General features: G+C 42.5%; 1 protein-coding gene across 1 annotated transcript in view; it reads left to right on the forward strand.

Moving 5' to 3' along the window:
• Nucleotides 1–20,379, forward strand: part of IGFBP7 (insulin like growth factor binding protein 7) — an 84,114-nt gene that overhangs the window by 56,839 nt on the left and 6,896 nt on the right. The window contains exon 2 of the mRNA XM_003415897.3: nt 17,784–17,893. Within this exon, the coding sequence (XP_003415945.1) occupies nt 17,784–17,893 (110 nt within the window). The remainder of the gene's footprint in view (nt 1–17,783; nt 17,894–20,379) is intronic.

Raw genomic sequence — 20,379 nt, forward strand, 5'->3', positions numbered from 1 at the left:
CTCTGGGTAGACTCAAACCTCCAACTGTTTGGTAAGCAGCTGAGCTCGTTAACTGTTGGTACCACCTAGGGACTCTTAAGACACACATAGAAGAAGTGTTAGCCCATAAGGGAAGAGGAGTATTCTGTTCCAATTTAAGCCTTGGCAGAAGAAATGTCAAATCCTACTAAAGGCTGGGAGAAAATTTGAGAACACTCAGCAAAGAGTAGATAAACAAAGGATGTGACTTGGGGTAAATAACTGAGAGCTTTCATTGAGTCTGTGGACATCACAAAAGAGTCTAGAAAATAACCAGAGGGCACAAGCTGGAAAAGGGAAAAACACTGAGAAAGAACAGGGGAAGCTCAGTTATGTGCGTCTGATTAATGTCTGGGACAGTCTGCCAAGGCAGCAGCTGGAACCATGAACGTTCTAAATGAAAACGAAGCCTGAAGGGCAAAACTTCACCAAGTACAGACTCCAGACGTAGGCTGAGCCACCCAGCACACTCTTCGCCCCATTCCACCGAAGTCTGAAGAGGCCTATTTTATCACACATAGATCCCTTTTATTTCATCCTACTTGCACCCTTAAAACCAAATAAAATGTGTCTTAACAGAGGGAAGACCTGACAAGAAATGAGCAGAGAAAGGGTCACAGTTGAGTGGGACTTTTACCGTGACCGACAAACTCAGGTCGCTGAACGCCATCTCTGTACAATACAGTTAAGGGTAAGAGTTATGAGAGCGAGAGAGGAACAGGGCAGGGAACCAACTACTTTATTTTATGAAAACTGAAAACAGTACAGAAGGAGAACAGCTAAGACTGAGAACAGGGAACCCCAAGCTTCTGACAAAGAAGGGGAAATAAGACATTGCCTCCCGTCCCCACATATGGTTAAAGTTATGATAATGACAACAGTTTAGTGCTGTGGCTACTGCTGTTAATGGAAACAAAAAAAAAAACAAGTATCAGATGTTTATTCACTTTACCCAGAGCCTGCTGCCTGGAGTTTTCTCTCTTCTCCTGGAATACTTGCCGGCTTCAAGCAGTATTTGGCCTGTCACTCTCTTAAAAGGCCCAGGAACATTAGTTCCTCCAATCTGTCTTCTTCCCCTCCTCCCTTACTGGCTGCCTTCCTCATCATCTGAGTCTCTCCTGCCCTGAAGCCACATTTTAATTGAGTGGCTCTGTCTAAAATACCAGTTGTTGTCCAGTGGACTCCAACTTCATGGTAACCCCATGTGTGTCAGAGTAGACTGTGCTCTATAAGGTTTTCCATGGCTGATTTTTCAGAGAAAAGGTTGCCAGGGCTTTCTTCTGAGATACCTCTGGGTACTCGCCCTCCAACATTCTGATTCGCAGCCCAGCATGTTAGCTGTTTGCACCACCCAGGGACTTTGGTTCTACATATGGAGCTTTTTTTTTTTTTCTCCAATACCAGTGCCAGGCCCTCGCCCCAGACCAATGAGAAACTCTGGGCGTGGCCCTAGGCATGGGTACTTTTTTTTTATTATTGTACTTTAGTTTACAGAACAAACTAGTTTCTCATTAAACAGTTAGTATACATATTGTTGTATGACATTAGTTAATAACCCCACGAAATGTCAACACTCTCCCTTCTTAACCTTGGGTTCCCTTCTACCAGCTTTCCTGTCCCCTCCTGCCTTCAAGTCCTTGCCCCAGGGCTGGTGTGCCCCTTTAGTCTCATTTTGTTTTACGGGCCTGTCCAATCTTTGGCTGAAGGGTGAACCTCAGGAGTGACTTGATTACTGAGCTGAAAGCATGTCCGGGGGCTATACTGTCAGGGTTTCTAAAGTCTCTGTCAGGCCAACAAGTCTGATCTTTCTTTATGAGTTAGAATTTTGTTCTACATTTTTCTCCAGCTCTGTCCAGGACCCTCTATTGTGACCCCTGTCAGAGCAGTCAGTGGTGGTAGCTGGGCACCATCTAGTTGTACTGGACTCAGTCTGGCAGAGGCCAGAGGCCGTGGTAGATGTGGTCCATTAGTCCTTGAACTAATCTTGTATCTTTAGTTGTCTTCATTCTTCCTTGCTCCCAGTCATGGGTACTTTTTAAGATGCTCCTAAGTGAGCCGAATGTGCAGCCAGGGTTGGCAGCACTGGATGAGATCCTGAGAACAGAATGCTTCTTGGAGGCAGATGCCTGGAGCGTTCAGGTGCCTGGAGCATTGCTCTTTGTGTCTAGCAGCCTATTATTTCTGCAGAGCCTCTTAGCAGGGTCCTCCCTGACTCATCTTTGCCAGTCCGTGTAACCTTCCAGAGTCTGAGCAAATCTCTACTTGATCAATCCTAGTCTGAGGATGATTCTACATTGTACAGCCAAATCCTGCAGGCTGCTTCCAGAACCGTCAGCCTGGCCAGAAGAATTTGCTGAGATTCCCACAGTCTAAATCTCTTTTGGATAAAGAGTGGTGCTAAGGGCTTATCTTGTTCTCAGAGAGCTGAAGAACTGGATGTCAGCCAAGTTTCTCCTACTCAGAAGGTTAGTTCCCTGGTACTGAGGTTGACTGAGTGGACGAGCCACGGCAGAGTTAGCCCATTATAGCGTCCTCCCAGAGCCTGCAGGCAGTTCAGACCCCAGCCTCCTTCAGCTTTCCAAAATGCTTTAGATGCTTGGTTTAGTAAGTGCGGCCCTCCTGAGGTTGAAGGGGCACTTGGGAGTCGCTCAAATCCTCCGCCTGCTCCAGCGGTAGAGTTTGAAGACATCTATCTATTTCTTTCGGACTGACAGGGTGTAATTCCTTGTTAGTCACCGCAGGGCCTATGGTCTGAGACCAAGTGCCAAGGGTGGGGTTCCTCCAGGCTCAGTAAGACCTTCCTTACGTCTCGATTCAGGAGGCACTTCCTGGTCCTGGGGATGCCCTGCCCAGTGTATGTAGGGAAGGGAAGTTGGCAGGGACTCAAAGATGAAGCATGCATGGGGAATTCACTGGCCAGGCTTCTAGGGATCCCAGAATCAGGTGTGATCATGCACATGGCTTAGCAATAAGTGCCTTCCTGTGGAAACTTCCCACCCAATTCTGTGTCTGTAGAATAGGAAAAAGTGAACCAAAATTTTAATACGTTGGATTTAAGGTGAGTCATAGTCCAGTCCTTTCCATGAGATATGGAAAAAGGTATTTCTAAGGCTACATTAACATGAACAAGATATGCCCACATAACTAGGGGGGTTCCCTTTGTATGGAGAAATCCACTCTATATAAAGTCAGTACTTCCATGGGCTCAAACTTATTAAAGATCTAGCTAGCTAATTTAACTCATGCGAACATCAGCCAGCCGGGTATTGTGATGGTAGTTTAGGTCCCCCAACTTCTGTGGGAACTCACCTGGATACATTAGCTCATCCTTTGGCAATGTTGCTGACCAGAGTGATCTGACCATAGATGTAAATCTGTCATGGATTTTCTTTACCTGATGCAGGTTCCTACAAGGGTGAGAGCAGACCACGTGAATCAGAATTACTGTAGTGCAGGAACCATGCCCGGGAGTCAGACCCTTGATCGGTACCCCATTTTTTCTTGTACGAGGAAGGGAAAAATAGTAAGAAAACTTCATTAAATAAGAGATTTGTTTGCAAGCAATATATCACAACAAAACTTTCTGTTTATGTTCTAAGGTCAGTTCAAATTTATGGTGATAATTACGAGACATTGTAAGATTCACAATCTTCACAGAAAGCTGTCCGAATACTATGAAGTCTATTTCAGAAAAAATAGACTAATACACTCTAGGAAGATTTTCAGCATCAAAGATTAAAACCAAAATGAGGTGAATTGTTAAGCCAGAGGTGGTGGTTGTTAGCTGCCATTGAGTTGGGCGCAACTCACGGAGACCTTATGTATAACAGAACGAAATGTTGCCAGCCCCGTGCCACCTTCATGATCTTTGATATGTTTGAGCCCATTGTTGTGGCTATTGTGTCAATCTATCTCATTGAGGGTTCCCCTCATTTGCACTGACCCTCTACTTTTCCAAACATGATGCCAAGATGTGTTATTCATAGGATCTGTATATTATGTCACCAGAGTTGTGTAATATTAGACATTCTGCTGTCTCTCAGATGGACTGGTCCTGCAATTGAATAGCTGGTGGCTAAGCAATACCTTAGTGAGCTGATGGAATTCCCTCCAGAAAAGCTGCCCATGGCGGGAGGGAGAACCAGAACTCTCTTCCTTCCATCGCACCTCTGTTGCCATCCCAGGGCTAACATGTAAACTAGACACTGTGTGCCTTCACACCATTGGTCTCCGCAGTACCCTTTCTCCTTGGGATTCAGTGCCTCCTCATTGCCCAGATGGTGCCTCAAATTCAGCAAGTCTAAGTCCAAATCCATCCTTTCCCTCTTCTTCAATTGAGCACCTTCCTCAGACTGGCATTCCTGATTCTGTCCATGGTGCCTCCAGCTTCTTGCTACCCAGGCTTACAGGCTTTGACCCATTCCCCTCATCCCCACACCCAGACAATGGATGGTGTTAGTTCTTCCTACGCAGTCTCTCAAATCTGCCCCTTTCCTCTCTATTCCCGTTGCTACAACCTTGATGTAGGTCCTTCATTCCTGCCCTGTCCCAATCCTTGTTGTAAAGGCCTCCAAAATGATCTCCTGAAATGCTACTGTAATCATGTCATTCCAACATTCAGAGATGCATTAGGCCATACAGCAGCCCCTCCTCAGCCTCCTCTGTGCCCCACCTGAATTTCAGCTCCTCTCCTTGTATACAACCCTCTCCCTGTGGCCAGAGTGACATGCTTACTGTTCCACTAGCATTTTCCAGCCACCACACTTCTACACACACAGGTGAGCAGTCGCCTTGATGGAAGCCCTACTTCTGGACTTCAGATGCCATCTCCTTTCCTTAACTACCCGAGCTCCAACTGATATGATGTCTCTGTTACCTGAGTAAGCAACGTTTATCAGTTCCAGTCATAAGGAATTTATTACATGCTGCTTTTCAATAAAAAGAGTTGTTGTTGTTGTTAGGTGCCGTCAAGTTGGTTTTGTTTCACAGCCACCCTGTATACAACAGAATGAAACATCGCCCAGGCCTGTGCCGTTCTCACAATCATTGCTATGCTTGAGCCCATTGTCACAGCCACTGTGTCAATCCACCTTGTTGAGAGCCTTCCTCTTTTTCTCGGACCCTGTACTTTACCAAGCATGATGTACTTCTCCAGGGACTGATCCCTCCTGATAACATGTCCAAAAAATGTGAGACGTAGTCCCACCGTCCTTGTTTCCAAGGAGCATTGCTCCCTCCAAGACAGATTGTTCATTCTTTTGGCAGTCCATGGTATATTCAACAGTGGCTAATGCTTATTGAGTGTTTACTCCGTGTCAGCTATGTCCTAATTGCTGCATCTGGTTTGATGTTTCTGATAGTCAGGACATAGATATTATATCCTCATTTCAAAGAGGAACAAACTGAGAGAAGTTAAAGAACTTGTGCAATGTCACATGACTCAGAAGTGGCAGAGCAGAATCCTGACTCCAAAGTTCATGCTCCAAACTCACTAGAGTCTACTACCTCCCAGCCCTTTGTTCACGCCTAAATGTGTTACACACACACCCACCTACCTACCCCCAAGTTATGATATCTGGAGAAGATGAAGCAGTTCTTAAACATCTTTATCTCCTGCAGTGTTCGGTAGGGCCCTATCATTATAAACTATTGGTTCTTCATTCAAACTAAAGTATATGACTAACTGTGGCTACCATAACCAACTAAATTTGTCTTGAACTAAAACTTTGAAATTAAATCTAGCTTATGCAGTTCAAGATTTACTACTGCCTTCTCCTCCCGTTGTTGTCCTCCATGATACTCCTGAGACTATGCCCTAATTTCCCATATCGAGATTCAGCTGCTAAATCACCCCACCTCTGAGAGTTCCCGAAATGACCTGCATTGGCAGATGGCTCTGCTCTTTAATTAGCTGTACAGTTACTACTTCCTCTTATTTAATATCAGGAAGTTTCCGCTTGTTTTATCCCCCTTCCCCCTCTTGGCCATAGTGCCTTCCTACTATTCTTTTCCCAGTTTGTACTTTTGTTTGGTGCTTTTCCCTTCAATGTGTTATCAGAATCAAATCTCAATCTGAAATTCTTGCCAAGGTATCTGAATTCTTTATCTCCATATGTGGTATCTCAGCTCTTTCTTTAACTCCCCCCCCCCCTTATTTGGTATGAATGCACATACTCTGTATGAGCTATTCTGGGACCCCAGTATCATTAAGATTCAAGATGAATGTGGCTACCAATAAAGAGACAGAGAGTCTCAGACTGGATAAAGAAATACGATCCGTCTATATGCTGTCTACAAGAGATACGCCTTAGACTTAGAGACACAAACTAAAACTCATAGGATGGAAAAAAATATATCAAGCAAACAATAAGCAAAAAAGAGCAGGAGTAGCAATATTAATTTCTGACAAAATAGACTTTAAAGTTAAATCCACCACAAAGGATAAAGAAGGACACTACATAATGATTAAAGGGACAATTGACCAGGAAGATATAACCATATTAAATATTTATGCACCCAATGACAGGGCTGCAAGATACATAAAACAAACTTTAACAGAACTGAAAAGTGAGATAGACACCTCCACAATCATAGTAGGAGACTTCAACACACCACTTTCGGAGAAGGACAGGACATCCAGTAAGAAGCTCAATAGAGACACGGAAGACCTAATTGCTACAATCAACCAACTTGACCTCACTGACGTATACAGAACACTCCACCCAATTTGCTGCAAAGTATACTTTTTTTCTAGCGCACATGGAACATTGTCTAGAATAGACCATATATTAGGTCATAAAACAAACCTTTGCAGAATCCAAAACATCAAAATATTACAAAGCATCTTCTCAGACCACAAGGCCATAAAAGTGGAAATCAATAACAGAAAAATCAGGGAAAAGAAATCAAATACTTGGAAACTGAACAATACCCTGCTGAAAAAAGATTGGGTTATAGAAGACGTTAAGGAGGGAATAAAAGCAGTGCTCAGAGGTCAATTTATATCAATAAATGCACACATACAAAAAGAAGAAAGAGCCAAAATCAGAGAACTGTCCCTACAAGATGAGTGTGGCTAGCAAACCTACCATAATTGGTAGAAGTCCTTAGACTCAGCTGTCTTAACTGCCTAATAAGTACTCAGTGAGAGCCATGATGCAAATAAATATAACCCAGTATGACACCAAAACTCGTTGTTTTTGGTGTGAGAATTGTTGATGGTTCCCCCCCTCAACAGACATGTCCTTCTCATTGGGATTTGCATTGACCGATACATGTTCAAATAAATTTTCATTTCCTGGTCATGTTGTGGAGCCCTGGTGGCATAGTGGTTAGGAGTTTGACTGCTAACCAAAAGGTCGGCAGTTCGAATCCACAAGTCACTCCTTGAAAACCCTATGGAGCAGTTCTACTCTGTCCTATAGGGTCAGTATGGGTCGGAATCAACTCAATGGGCAATGGGTTTGTTTTTTGGTTTGGATCATGTTGTAATTGGTTGATGAGTGAGGAGTAACTAAGAAACATTGCCTAAGGCAAGAGAAAGTCAAGTAGAGAATTAAAGAAAATCATGATGAATAATCCACCAACTTATAGATAAGAGGAGACTATAACGCCACTTTGGTTAGGTAGTTTAGCAGCACGTACAATGGCAAATTTTCAAGACAATAGCTGCTATCTTCTCAGTTCTCTTTGGTTCATCACGTTATATTGTACTGAATTTGCTGCTGCCCTTCATCCACTGGGCTCTCCTTTCTTCCATGACTGTGAAGAGCATCTGATTCTAGAATCCTTTTTTCAGTTCAGATTCATCAGGACACTGGCATTCTCAATAAGCCAAGCTGGAGAAAGCATTAGAGAACAATGATGCACTAAGCTATGTGGCACTAACTCTGACACCAACAAAATTTCAGAGAAGAAATGAGTAAGAACTGGAGCTGTCCGAAATGTCAAAAGGGAGATGGAAATTCAGTCTGCGAGTATCAAATAAAAGGTAGGGTGAATATAAGAAACAAGAAGAGAGAGGACATTCCAAGTAGGCAAGCGTATCAGCTTAGGCAAAAGTTCTGGAAGTGGTAGTGAGCACATAATGGTGGGTGAGGACACCTGACTGCCAGGAACAGTGAATCAGTTTGGGTAGAAGTGAGAGAGAAGAGTGGATTGGTAGGGTAAACATGGAAGAGATGACAGGGGAAATGAAGAAGGCAACAAAGCAAAGAATATATAGTTGAATGTGATATTGGAGGACAGAAATTGACAGATGGGGAGAATATGACTTTTGACCATTTCTTCAGCTCCATAGAATATATTTGGCTTCCAAGTATTCTCTCTCCAAACATCTTATATGCAACTCTTCTAGATAAAAAATTGGCTGAAGAGGTCTTGGCTGATAACCTTTTGTTATGGATTGAATTGTGTCCTCAAAAAATATGTGTTGTAAATCCTAACCTCTATGCATATGGTTATAATTCCACTTGGGAATGAGTTGCCTTTGTTATGTTAAAGAGGCAGGATTAGTGTAGGATGTGTTTTGAATCAATCTCTTTTGAAATATAAAAGAGATTAAACAAGCAAGCAACCAGAGATGTGGGAATATAGATGCCATGCCACATGAAGATCGCCAAGGAGCCAATGAATAATGACCTTCCCCTAGAGTTGTCACCCTGAATTCAAACTTCTGACCTCCTAAACTGTGAGAAAATAAATTTCTGTTTGTTAAGGCCACCCACTTGTGGTATCTGTTATAGCAGCATTAGATAACTAAGACACTTTTATAAATCCCTCTTTTCTTCAATCTCCAGATGAATGAGCTTTGTTATGAATCACACATATTGCATTTATGTAGTGAGGAGCTGTAGTGGACTGATTTATGGGAAAGGAACTCCAGAGCCAGGCAACGGAACTTCAGGACTTCATGGATGTTGAAGATGCATATGTCTGTGCTATAGGACACATTCATGATATACTCTCATCCCAGCCCAAAGAGAAGAGTCTCAGACCTGTCCAGGTTTCTTCTACTATAAAAATGGTTAAATGGCTTGTCCAAGGTCTCTTGGCTGTAAGTGGTAAACGAGGATCTGGAGCCAAGTGTTCTGTCCCCAAGAGTCCATTATTTGTCTTATTTTTTAATAGTAATAGTAAGGACATTTCAAATCATGTCTACGACTGCTTTGTGCTCTGTAAGAAATTAGGAAATTATTCACATTTTTCTTTTACATTATCCCTGTGCTTTTTGTGTTGTTGTTAGGTGCCATTGAGTCTGTTCCAACTCATAGCGACCCCATGTACAACAGAACGAAACACTGCCTGGTCTTGCGGCATACTCACAATGGTTGCTGTTTGAGCCCATCATTGCAGCCACTGTGTCGCTCAGTCTTATTGAGAGTTACTCTATTTTGCTGACCGTCTACTTTACCAAGCACAGAGTCCTTCTCCAGGGATTGCTCCCTCCTAATAACATGTCCAAAGTCCATGAGACAAGGTCGTGCCATCCTCCTTTCCTAAGAGCACTCTGACTGTATTTCTTCCAAGACAGACTTGTTCGTTCTTCTGGCAGTCCATGGTATATTCAGTATTATTCACCAACACCACAATTCAAAGGTATGAATTTTTCTTTGGTCTTCCTTATTCCTTGTCCAGCTTTCACATACATATAAGGTGATTGAAAATACCATGGCTTGGGTTAGGCACAACTTAGTCCTCAAGGTGACATCTTTACTTTTTAACACTTTAAAGAGGTGTTTTGCAGCAGATTTCCCCAATCCAATATGTTGTTTGATTTCTTGACTGCTGCTTCCATGGCCGTTGATTGTGGTTCCAAATAAAATGAAATCCTTGACAACTTCAATCGTTTCTCCATTTATCATGATGTTGCTTGTTGGTCCAGTTGTGAGAATTTTGTTTACTTTATGTTGAGGTATAATCCATACTTAAGGCTGAAGTCTTTGATCGTTAGCAGCAAGTGCTTCAAGTCCTCTTTGCTTTCTGCAAGCGAGGTTGTGTCATCTGCATATTGCAGGTTGCTAATGAGTCTTCCTCCAATCCGGATACTACGTTCTTCCTATAGTCTAGCTTCTCAGATTATTTGCATACAGATTAAATAAATATGGTGAGAGGATACAACCCTGGCACACATATTTCCTGATTTTAAACCACACAGTATCCCCTTGTTCTGTTCTCATGACTGCCTCTTGGTCTACGCACAGGTTAAGTGTTCTGGAATTCCCATTCTTTGCAATGTTATCTTTAATTTGTCATTATCCACACAGTTGAATGCCTTTGCATAGTCAATAAAACACAGGTAAACATCTTTCCAGTATTCTCTGCTTTCGGCCAAGATTCATCTGTCTATCAGCAAGAATATCCCTCTTTCCACATCCTATTCTGAATCCAGCTTGAATTTCTGGCAGTTCCATGTTGATGTACTGCTGCAACCACTTTTAAATTATCTTCAGCAAAATTTTACTTGATTTTTATAGAATAACTTGTTTCAACTCTGTCCTCTTTACTAGAGCTTTATGAGTTATCAGTTTGAATAAGCTGCAGATAATATTCAAAACTAATTCCATTTCAAGGTCTCTTCCTTCTCATGACATAGTGTGTTTTTTGAGAGCTGAGCCTTTTCAGAACCAAGTCATAATATTCCAAATTTAAATCTATCCATCCACAATTCTTGAAACTTCGTTTACCATCTATCTTTCCTTCATTTTCTCTTTCTTCTCCTTCTCCTTCATCTTCTCCCTTTCCTCCTTTTTCTTCTTCCTCTTTCCCCTCAAGAGGAATTTAAAAGAAGACTACCTGAGGTCACCGGTCAAGGAGGAAAAAAATGAACTTAGGGGGTTGGAAAAGTTAAAAGAGATTAAATGACCCTAAGATGATCTTTAAACCTTAAACCAAAAATATCCCCTGAAGTCTTCTTAAAACCAAACAATAGTTTAGCTTAACTAGTAAAACATGTCAGCCTTGAGCATTATGCTCTTTTTAGAAGTATCTTTTATGGGTATATGGGATCAAAGTGACAATAGAAAGATTACATAGGAACCTTAGGGGGCAGTGAGTTTATGTTAATGGGGGAGGAACAACTCAGAAAAGGAGGGTGAGAATGGTGGCACAACATGAAGAATGTAATCAGTGTCACTGGATCGCACACGTAGAAACGGTTGAATTGGTATACATTTTGCTGTGTATATTTTCAACAAGAGCAAGATTTTTTTTTTTTTTTTAAAGAGAGAGATTGAACAAAAATTAACTGAGTTGTGAAAGGTAAGAAAGGAAATGGGATAGCCTCATTTGGGGACAGCCATCTGAGACAGAAAAATATATGGGTGGTTTTGTTGTGGTGGACTCTTCCTCACCTCAGCCACTAGGCAGCACTGGTTGCTTGGTCGCTGTCAGGAGTTGCCCAGGGTGGGCAAAGGGAAGAGGAGACAGTAAGAAGTCAGTCATTCTATGTACAGGATGTTTGTTAGACGGGTGTGTTTAAGCAGCCTGAGGTCCTTCCTGGAACAAAGGCGAGAATAAATAAATAAATAAATAAACCTATCCTGACGGTTACCTCTATATATTTAAATGTGCTATGACTTGTTTGAAGCAGAATCTAAATGGAATTATTTAGATCCATTTGGCCTTGGGACTGATTTTGCGTTTTTGCCTAATAGCTAGCTCACGTTGTTACTGTTTTTAGGTGCCGTCAAGTCTGTTCTCACTCCTGGCGACCCACTGCCCAATCCTGCACCATCCTCACAATTGTTATTATGCTTAAACCCATTGTTGCAGCCACTGTATCAGTCCATCTTGTTGAGGGTCTTCTTCTTTTTTGCCGACCCTCTACTTTACCAGCCAGGATGTCATTCTCCAGGGGTTGATCCCTCCTGACAACATGTCCAAAATATGTGAGACATACTTTCGCCACCCTTGCTTCTAAGGAGCATCCTGGTTGTACTTCTTCCAAGACAGATTTGTTTGTTCTTTTCACAGTCTATGGTATTTTCAATTTTCTTCTCCAACACCACAATTCAAAGGTGTCAATTCTTGTCTTCCTTATTCATCATCCAGCTTTTGCATGCATATGAGGCAATTGAAAACACTATGGCTTGGGTCAGGCGCACCTTAGTCTTCAAGGTGACATCTTTGCTTTTCAACGCTTTAAAGAGGTCTTTTGCAGCAGATTTGCCCAATGCAATGTGTCTTTTGATTTCCTGACTGCTGCTTCCGTGAGTGTTGATTGCAGATTCAAGTAAAATGAAATTCTTGACAACTTCGATCTTTTCTCTGTTTATCATGATGTTGTTTATTGGTCTAGTTATGAGGATTTTTGTTTTCTTTGTGTTGAGGTGTATCCATACTGAAGGCTGTGGTCTTCGATCTTCATCAGTAAGAGGTTCAAGTCCTCCTCACTTTCAGCAAGCAAGGTTGTGTCGTCTGTGTAACACAGGTTGTTAATGAGTCTTCCTCCAATCCTCATGCTCCGTTCTTCTTCATATAGTCCAGCTTCTCGGATTATTTACTTTATCCCTAAAAACAGAAATAAGTTCTGCATCTGCTTACCCATGGAAGAAAGGCAGAGAGAAAAGAATTAGAAGTTATTTGGTGAAGAGTCATTTAGCCAAGTCCCCTTCCTGAATTTTTTCTGTAAAAAATGGTAGAATAGAACTTTCAGGAATTGAATTATGTAATCGATGTGGAATTAGAGATTATTTTTGGTGGGTGAAATTACTTATAAATGAAATATGTAGGATGATGGCTCTTCAACGTGGGGAGAGAGAAGGCGGTGTTGTTGTGTTTGCCATCCTAATCAGCCCAAGCCATTTTCAACATCTCTTCATACAAGACTGGTCCACTTGATATCTCTGTGGGTTGCCATTAAGTTACCTACTCCCTTACTCTTTCTCACCATGTATCATCACTCATCTTTTTATAATAGTACTTTGCTCTGCCCTTTTCAAGAGTTTCTCCATTCCCTCTTTGTGTATTCTTAGAAAATTTTCAGACCAGGTGTGTGGCAAAGAAAAGGTAGTGCTTAGTAAGTAGATGAGCTAGTAGGTCTCAGCACTGAACAAAGTGAGTGGGAAGAATGTAGAACCCCAGTGGATTCTTCCAACACAGGAAGTCAGGCTGAAGACCACCTACCTCCATCTACACTAGGAGTTTGGTCGGCCACTTGAATATCAGTCTAATCATTTATTGATCATGTTTTCCTTTGCAAGATACTATGCTTTAAAACTTAAAGACCATTCTATACGTTATCATTTTCCAGTTTAGATATTGTTTATTACACTTTTCATTGTGTCATTGAATCCAACATTTGTTTGAAGACATTTGAAATGGCCGAAGGTTTTTTAAATGTTGTGCAACCAAATGGTCCTGAGGGCTCCTCCTCTGTCGTTTTACCCCATCACCCCAACAAGAATCAGCAAGTGATGCAGATTCTTGTGATATAGAAATCTTGTATGACTCAAGGTTACCCTGGTAGCAGGGTTGACAAAATAATTTGTTCTTAGAATGGCCCAAATGTTGACCCAGCCCATTTACCTAAGGTTTTATATGCATTTCCAGGGTTGGGAGAAAGAAAGAGGAACCCACAGCATGATTTGTCTTTATCCGAAGCTCCTGGCAATTATTTGAATTCAAAACATTCCTGCATACAAATGTTTTTAAAGAATTCTTCCACCTCCTGGAATGTTCTGCTTCTTGGAATAAGAAGGAGATTGGACTTGGAGAGATAGTGCCCTCCATTCAGCACTTCAATTTTAACAGTTAATTTTTAAATTATACCATGGTTATTGGTGCAAGAATGGACACATAGACCAATGGAACAGAACAGAGAGTCCAGAAGTAGACCCACACATATATGGTCAATGGATTTACCACAAAGATGCCATTATAATTCAGTAAGAAAAGAATGGTCTTTTCAACAAACTGTGTTGAAGCTATTAGATGTCCTTTTGGGGAAAAAAATTAACCTTGATCTCTACCTAGCAGCATCCATAAAAATTAATTCAAGATGGATCACAAACTTCAATGTAAAAGGTAAAACCATAAAGATTATAGAAGAAAATATAGGCGATCCCTATAGGCTGGGCAAAAATTTCTTTAAAAATTTCACAAAAAAGCACTAACCAAAAAAGAAAGGTTTGATGAACTGGACTGTATTAAAATCATTGTTGTTAGCTGCTGTCAAGTCGCCCCTGACTCATGGCAACACCGTGCACAATGGAATCAGACCGTTGTGTTGGACAGTTTTCATTGGCTGATTCAGAAGTCAATCACCAGGCCTTGTTTTTAGGCTGTCTTGGTCTGGAAGCTCTGCTGAAGCCTGTTCAGCATATAACAGCATGCAAGCCTCCACTGATGGTTGGGTGGTAGCTGCACATGAGGTGCGTTGGCCAGGACTCAAATACGTGTTTCCTGCATGCAAGGCGAGAATTCTACCACTGCCCCTCCATGTTAAGATTAAAAACATATATTTAAAAATTATGAAATGGGAAGAATTCATAACATGTCTTCAAGATATCTGACAGAAAGTCAGGCTGGAATTTATCCACATGCACTCCGGAAGCTACTTCCTGGAAACAGGCTGATGACTTGCTACCTGCACTGACTAGACAGAGATGACAGCAGGTTAAAATAAATGGTCTTTTGCAAGACTCACATCCTCACCGTGAAAACATCTTGCATTCCTTGTGTGGTTTGGATTTTGAGAAGCAGCTTTGTTCCCAAGCCTCTCCAAATCTCTGAACACTGGTATATTCTTCTCAGAACAATTTCTAGACATCCCCTGAGCTTTGAGGTCATCCTGCCAAGTTCATGTGTGGGAAGGAGGACAGAGCAGCATGGGGGCCCTCCAAGAGGTGGGCAAAAGTAGTTCAATGTACAGACAGATCCAGTTATGTGGTATCCAAGTCCTTGGGGTCACACGACCCTTGAGGAAGCCCGGGATGGAGTGAGGCCAGCCTAGCCCTTTGCTGGGTCCTGTATTGGTACATCCACGCCAGGAAATGTCTGAGACAGAGCCAGAAACAGACATAAATACAGCACTGCTGTGCTCACACACCCACGTTTGTGACAGAAAAGCCAAGACCCCTGGCCAAGATATATGCTTTTTATTTGGACCTGTGGTTTGGAGGGAAGGAAGCATGAAATATATTTAAAGATTTCAAATCTTCGATTGTTTTGTACATTCTTACAAAGGGAAAAAATAAAAATACCCCGAAGGATTAAAAAAAGAAAAAAATCAGCGTCTGATATTTTAGATGGGTGGGAAAATCTTGGACGCTGGGGTCATTTCCTTTCTGTTTCAAGAAATTAATCGTGCGCTGGAAATAGTCTGTTGCAAAAAGGGGGACTTTGTGTCCTTGGAATGCTGATTATGCCAGAAAATTTTCCAGGCCAAAAGGGGATATTGTCCTTTCCCAGGGCTCTGATGCAAGATGACCCTGCAGGAGATGTTTTACTAGGCTCAGAGATCCAAGACAGCAGAGATCTGAAATTCAGAAGGAATAATTAACTTCTTCGTTCAAGAAATAGTTGTTGAGTATAGAGTAAGGGCAAAGTTGGGTTCTGGAGTTGTCTGCTGAGGCATCCATGGGACCCAAGCTCCCAGCTCTACTTCCACTCCTTTGTGGACTGTTCCAAGTCTCTCTGAAGGCCCCTGGCATTCAGAATTAGCAGAAATGAAATACTAATTAAACCAAATCCATTGCTGTTGACTCAATTCCAACTCACAGCGACCCTTTAGGAATAGAACTGCCCTGTAAGGTTTCCAAGGCTGTAAATCTTTATGGAAGCAGACTGCCACATCTTTCTTCTGTAGAGCAGCTGATAGGTTTGAACCATCAATCTTCCAGTTAGCAGCTAAGCACTTAGCCACTGTACCACCAACCAGAGCCCTCAAAATCCTAATTACTCACTAAGAAGTAGGCCCACCACCCATCGGTCATTTTGTCATTTTGTGTTTTGCTATGATGATGGAAGCAATGGCACTGGTATTTCAAATATCAGAGGGTCACCCATGGTGGATGGGCTTCAGCAGAGCTTCTAGACTAAAACAGACTAGGAAGAAAGGCCTGGTGGTCTATTGTCAAAAATTAGGATACTGTTAGAGACTTTGACTCGCTTACTTTGGACACATCTGGAGGGCCTGATCACTGGAGAAGGACATGATGTTTGGTAAAGTGGAGGGTCAGCAAAGATGAGGGAAACCCTTAACGAGATGGATTGAGACAGTCACGACAACAACGGACTCAAACGTACCAATAGTCATGAAGATGGCTCAGGACTGGGCGGTGTTTCATTCTGTTACACACAGGGTCACCATGAGTCAGATCTGACTCGACAGCAACTAACAACAACAAAGAGTAGGTGCGCAGATCTCTTCTAGCATAGACGTTGGGGAGCTGGCCTCTCACCGAAACGCACAGTAAGCAAACACATGCTCTTTCAGTATCTGTTGGCTGCTAACATGGTGTGTTTCAGAGCTGAGCCCTAAATCATCCAGTGTTTTATTTGCATCAATTGCAGGTAATGCGTAAAGGACTGAAGTCCTCGTGCTTTCCGTTAATATCTTATTTGGCCATTTGTGACCCTTCAGTTGATCAGAGCAATGATCAGCAAGCCTTTTCTGTAAAGGACCAGATAGGCACTGTTTTAGGCCATACAGTCTCAGTCGCAACTCCTCAACTCTGTTGTTGTGGCACAAAAGCAGCCACAGACAATATGTAATGAGTGTGAGGCTATGTTCCAATAAAACTTTAATTTATGAACGTTAAAATTTTAATTTCATATAATTTTTACATGTTCTTTTATTTTTTTGTTTCAACCATTTAAAAACATATAGCTATTCTTAGTTCATGGACCGTACAAAAACAGGTGGCAGGACAGATTTGGTCCACGGGCTGTAATTTGCCAAACCCAGGATTAAACCAGTTGCTGTCGAGTCAGTTCCAACACATGGGGACCCCATATGTGTCAGAGCAGAACTGTGTTCATAGGGGTTTCAATGGCTGTGATCTTTCAGAAGTAGACTGCCAGGCCTTTCTTCCCAGGTGCCTCTGGGTAAGCTCGAGCCTCCACTGCTTCTCTTTTATTCACTGCCTCCTCCAGCTGGAAGGACCCTTCCACCATCTTCTTTGATGCCCAGGACACTTCTGTCCAAGGTGCCCTCTTCGGTCCCCAGGGCACAGGGCACTCTACTTTTTCCCGCTTGATGGAAGTTACCACCTCTGCCTTATCCTCATCAGCTTGTCAGTCTTAGCTTCTACGCTTCTGAGGCAGGGACTTCTGACTTTTCTGGGTACCAACCACCCAGAATCTACTCCCTATAAAGGGAGTAAACTCTCTCTTAATTTTTTTTTCTTTAATTACCTAAGTAATTGTTTTTGGTTGCCCACCCCAAAATAGAAATACCGGTGTAAAAAAAAAAAAAAACCACTAAACATTTTGAAACTAAAATTTTACAATATTAATGGAAAAATCCCAGGTAATGCCAAACAGCTGATAAACTAAAACTCATTTGAGCGTGGTTTGGGGGAGAAGAAAATTTTATAAACAACAAATGTTTCTTCCTAATTGTTTTTGTGTATTTAGATTGATGCATCCCCAAAGCATATTTTAAAATCATGCCAGTGGCAGGGAGAAGTCAGTCTGGTCTTTGAAATCTGCTTCAAACAATCCAGAAGGGATGACCTCATAACATAATCAAACATTGACTTCCTAGGATGCTGACTAATGTTAAGACTGTTTCAAAGATGGCTTTGTGCCCTCTCTCGTAGGTCCTTCCATTGTGACCCCCCCCAAGGACATCTGGAATGTGACTGGTGCCCAGGTGTACTTGAGCTGTGAGGTCATCGGAATCCCAACTCCTGTCCTCATCTGGAACAAGGTTGGTGGCACAGATTTCAGGAAGGCATCCTAGGCTGACAAGCTTTTAATATAATAATGATAATAGCCTAAAATTCTTCCCCTGGTCCATTGCCTGCTGTTCCTTAAAGGCAAAGCATTATGGCAATCTTAGAGACACCTCCTTGAATCCATGGAACCTTTTTCCCTACCTGGAAAATAGTCCCTGCTTCTGTTACTTTCTGTTAGCAGTGCCCTAGCAGGGAACCTTAGGAACTGGAAGAACTAAAATGCTGAACACCCAAACCCAGCTTGTGAGTGAGTGTATGTGTGTGGGTGAGTGCACATGTGTAAGTGTGTGTATGCATATGTGAGGGTGCATGTGCATGTGTGTGTGTGTCCCCAGTGCAGACAGTGTAACATAGCGGCTAAGAGTGTGAATCCCTTAGACAGGTTAGCTGGTTTCTAAGCCAAGGTTTCTCAACCTTGGCACTATTGACATTTGGGGCCAGATAATTCTTCTTCGTGGGGGGCTGTTCTGTACAATGTAGGATGTTTAGCCGCATCCCTGACCTTTACCCACTAGGTGCCAGTAGCACCCATCCCACCCTCACTGTTGTGGTAATCAAAAAACATCGCCTGACATTGTCAAATGTTTCCTAGGTGAAAATTATCCACAGCCGAGATTCACTGCTCTAAGCCTGTTTTCTCCTCTGTACAATAAAAGTAGCAGATAATTATTGTAAAGATTAAGTAAGACAAGGCCGTTAAAACCACTTGACTCATTGCCAAATGCATAGTTAGCACTCAGTAGATATTAGCTACTGATCCTGGAAATTTTCCCTTTGAGTAGCATTATCTAGTAACATTATCTTCACATTTGAAGGACAACATTCTAAGCATGACTGTAGAAGGGAAAAGAAAACACTCATTTGCCAGATCAAATAATACCTCACAATTGTATAATATATTGTTTTAGATTTTTGTCCTTTTTTCTACAGTTTGACTCATTTAAGCCTCCCAAAAATCCTATGAAGTAAAAATTATCAAACTAATTCTATCAAAGAGGAAATCTGCAAAGAATTTATGTACCAAAGTTTCACAGCAAGAATAAAGCACAAATTCTTGAATTCCAAAGGAACCTAATCTTCTGTTTTCAAAAACAGAGGAAGTCTAGTTTATGTCATGTGGTGTAAACAGACACCACATTTGAGCTGGTTTACTCCTCCAGGGAGCTCTAAGATGGATAATGGTCTCTTGATTAATTTGTTTGCTTGATGTCTGACCAGAGGAGCAACTTCTGGAACTCCGGGGTTTTTGGGCTCCTGTAGTCAGAAATTTCTTTCTCTTGCAAGTTGTAGAAACTCACTTCAAACGGGCTTAGGGGAAAAAAACAAAAACAGGTTGACCCAGCCTCAAGGACAACTGCATCCAGGAACACAAACAATGTCTTCGGGACTCTTGACTCTGCTTTCAGTGTATTGGTTTCAACTTCTTCTACTTCAGAAATCTTCCTCCACACAGTGGACCATATTGTTACTAGCAGCTCCAAGCTCACATTATCATTACAGCTTGAAGACTCCAGAGGAAATAAAGGGCTTCCCCTCTCCGTTGCACTGTACAGAGCCCACTGAAGGGCTCTGACCCAGGGTGGGTCACCTGCCAGCCTCTGGCGCCCCCATGCGGCCAGAGGGGTGCAGCCACTGAGATTGGCACCCCCGTGGGAACAACCTGGTTGGAGTGAAGTCCGGGTGGGCAGCGGGCAGAGACAACCCCAGCTATATTACAACTATCCTCTCCAGCTGAAACCTCTGTTAATGGGAGCAATGAAGAGCCAAAATGCAGCCCGTGGACCAGAAAGCTGCTGATGTTCCTCATTGCTTATTTGGAGGCTACTGGTTTGCTCGTATGAGTGGGAATCGACTCGATGGCAGCGGGGAGCGGGCGGTTTGCTCGTTGGGGGGGGGGGAGGGAGGCGGGGCAGAGGGAGGTGGAGGAACTTTTCCAAGGAATACCCGTAAAAGACTGCTGCAATTCCCTAGAGATACTTACACAATGAGAAGCCAGGGGGACTGAAGTGTCCTGACACATGTGACCTTACTGACAAATCTTGGCAGAGAATAACTTCTTCAGTCCTTGCTCTGCCCCACCCCAGCTGAAGTACACACATACCAAAGGGCTAAATCAGCCTTGGGAATATTTGCCTATAAGCTTTTGGGACTGAATGGGGCAGATCCCATGGGCTTCCCTGAGCATTTGTTCTCAGGGCTGTCCAAAAGCACCACGATTACTTACTGTCAACTCTGAGGCTTCAGTTGGGAGCAGAGACCAGGAAGAAGAAAATAACTTTCTACAGACTTGCCAGAAACAAGCAAAAACCCAACTGCTATGCTCAGCTAATTTACCTCTGCCTTCCCGATGTGATTTGCCTCGTGCATGAGCCAAAGCAGTGTTTTTCAAACTGCAGACCATGACCAATAAGTGAGCCCTGAAATCCGTGTAGGGATCACAACCAGTATTTTCTGCTAA

Source organism: Loxodonta africana, chromosome 5, assembly GCF_030014295.1.
Source record: "Loxodonta africana isolate mLoxAfr1 chromosome 5, mLoxAfr1.hap2, whole genome shotgun sequence".
Lineage (NCBI taxonomy): Eukaryota > Metazoa > Chordata > Mammalia > Proboscidea > Elephantidae > Loxodonta > Loxodonta africana.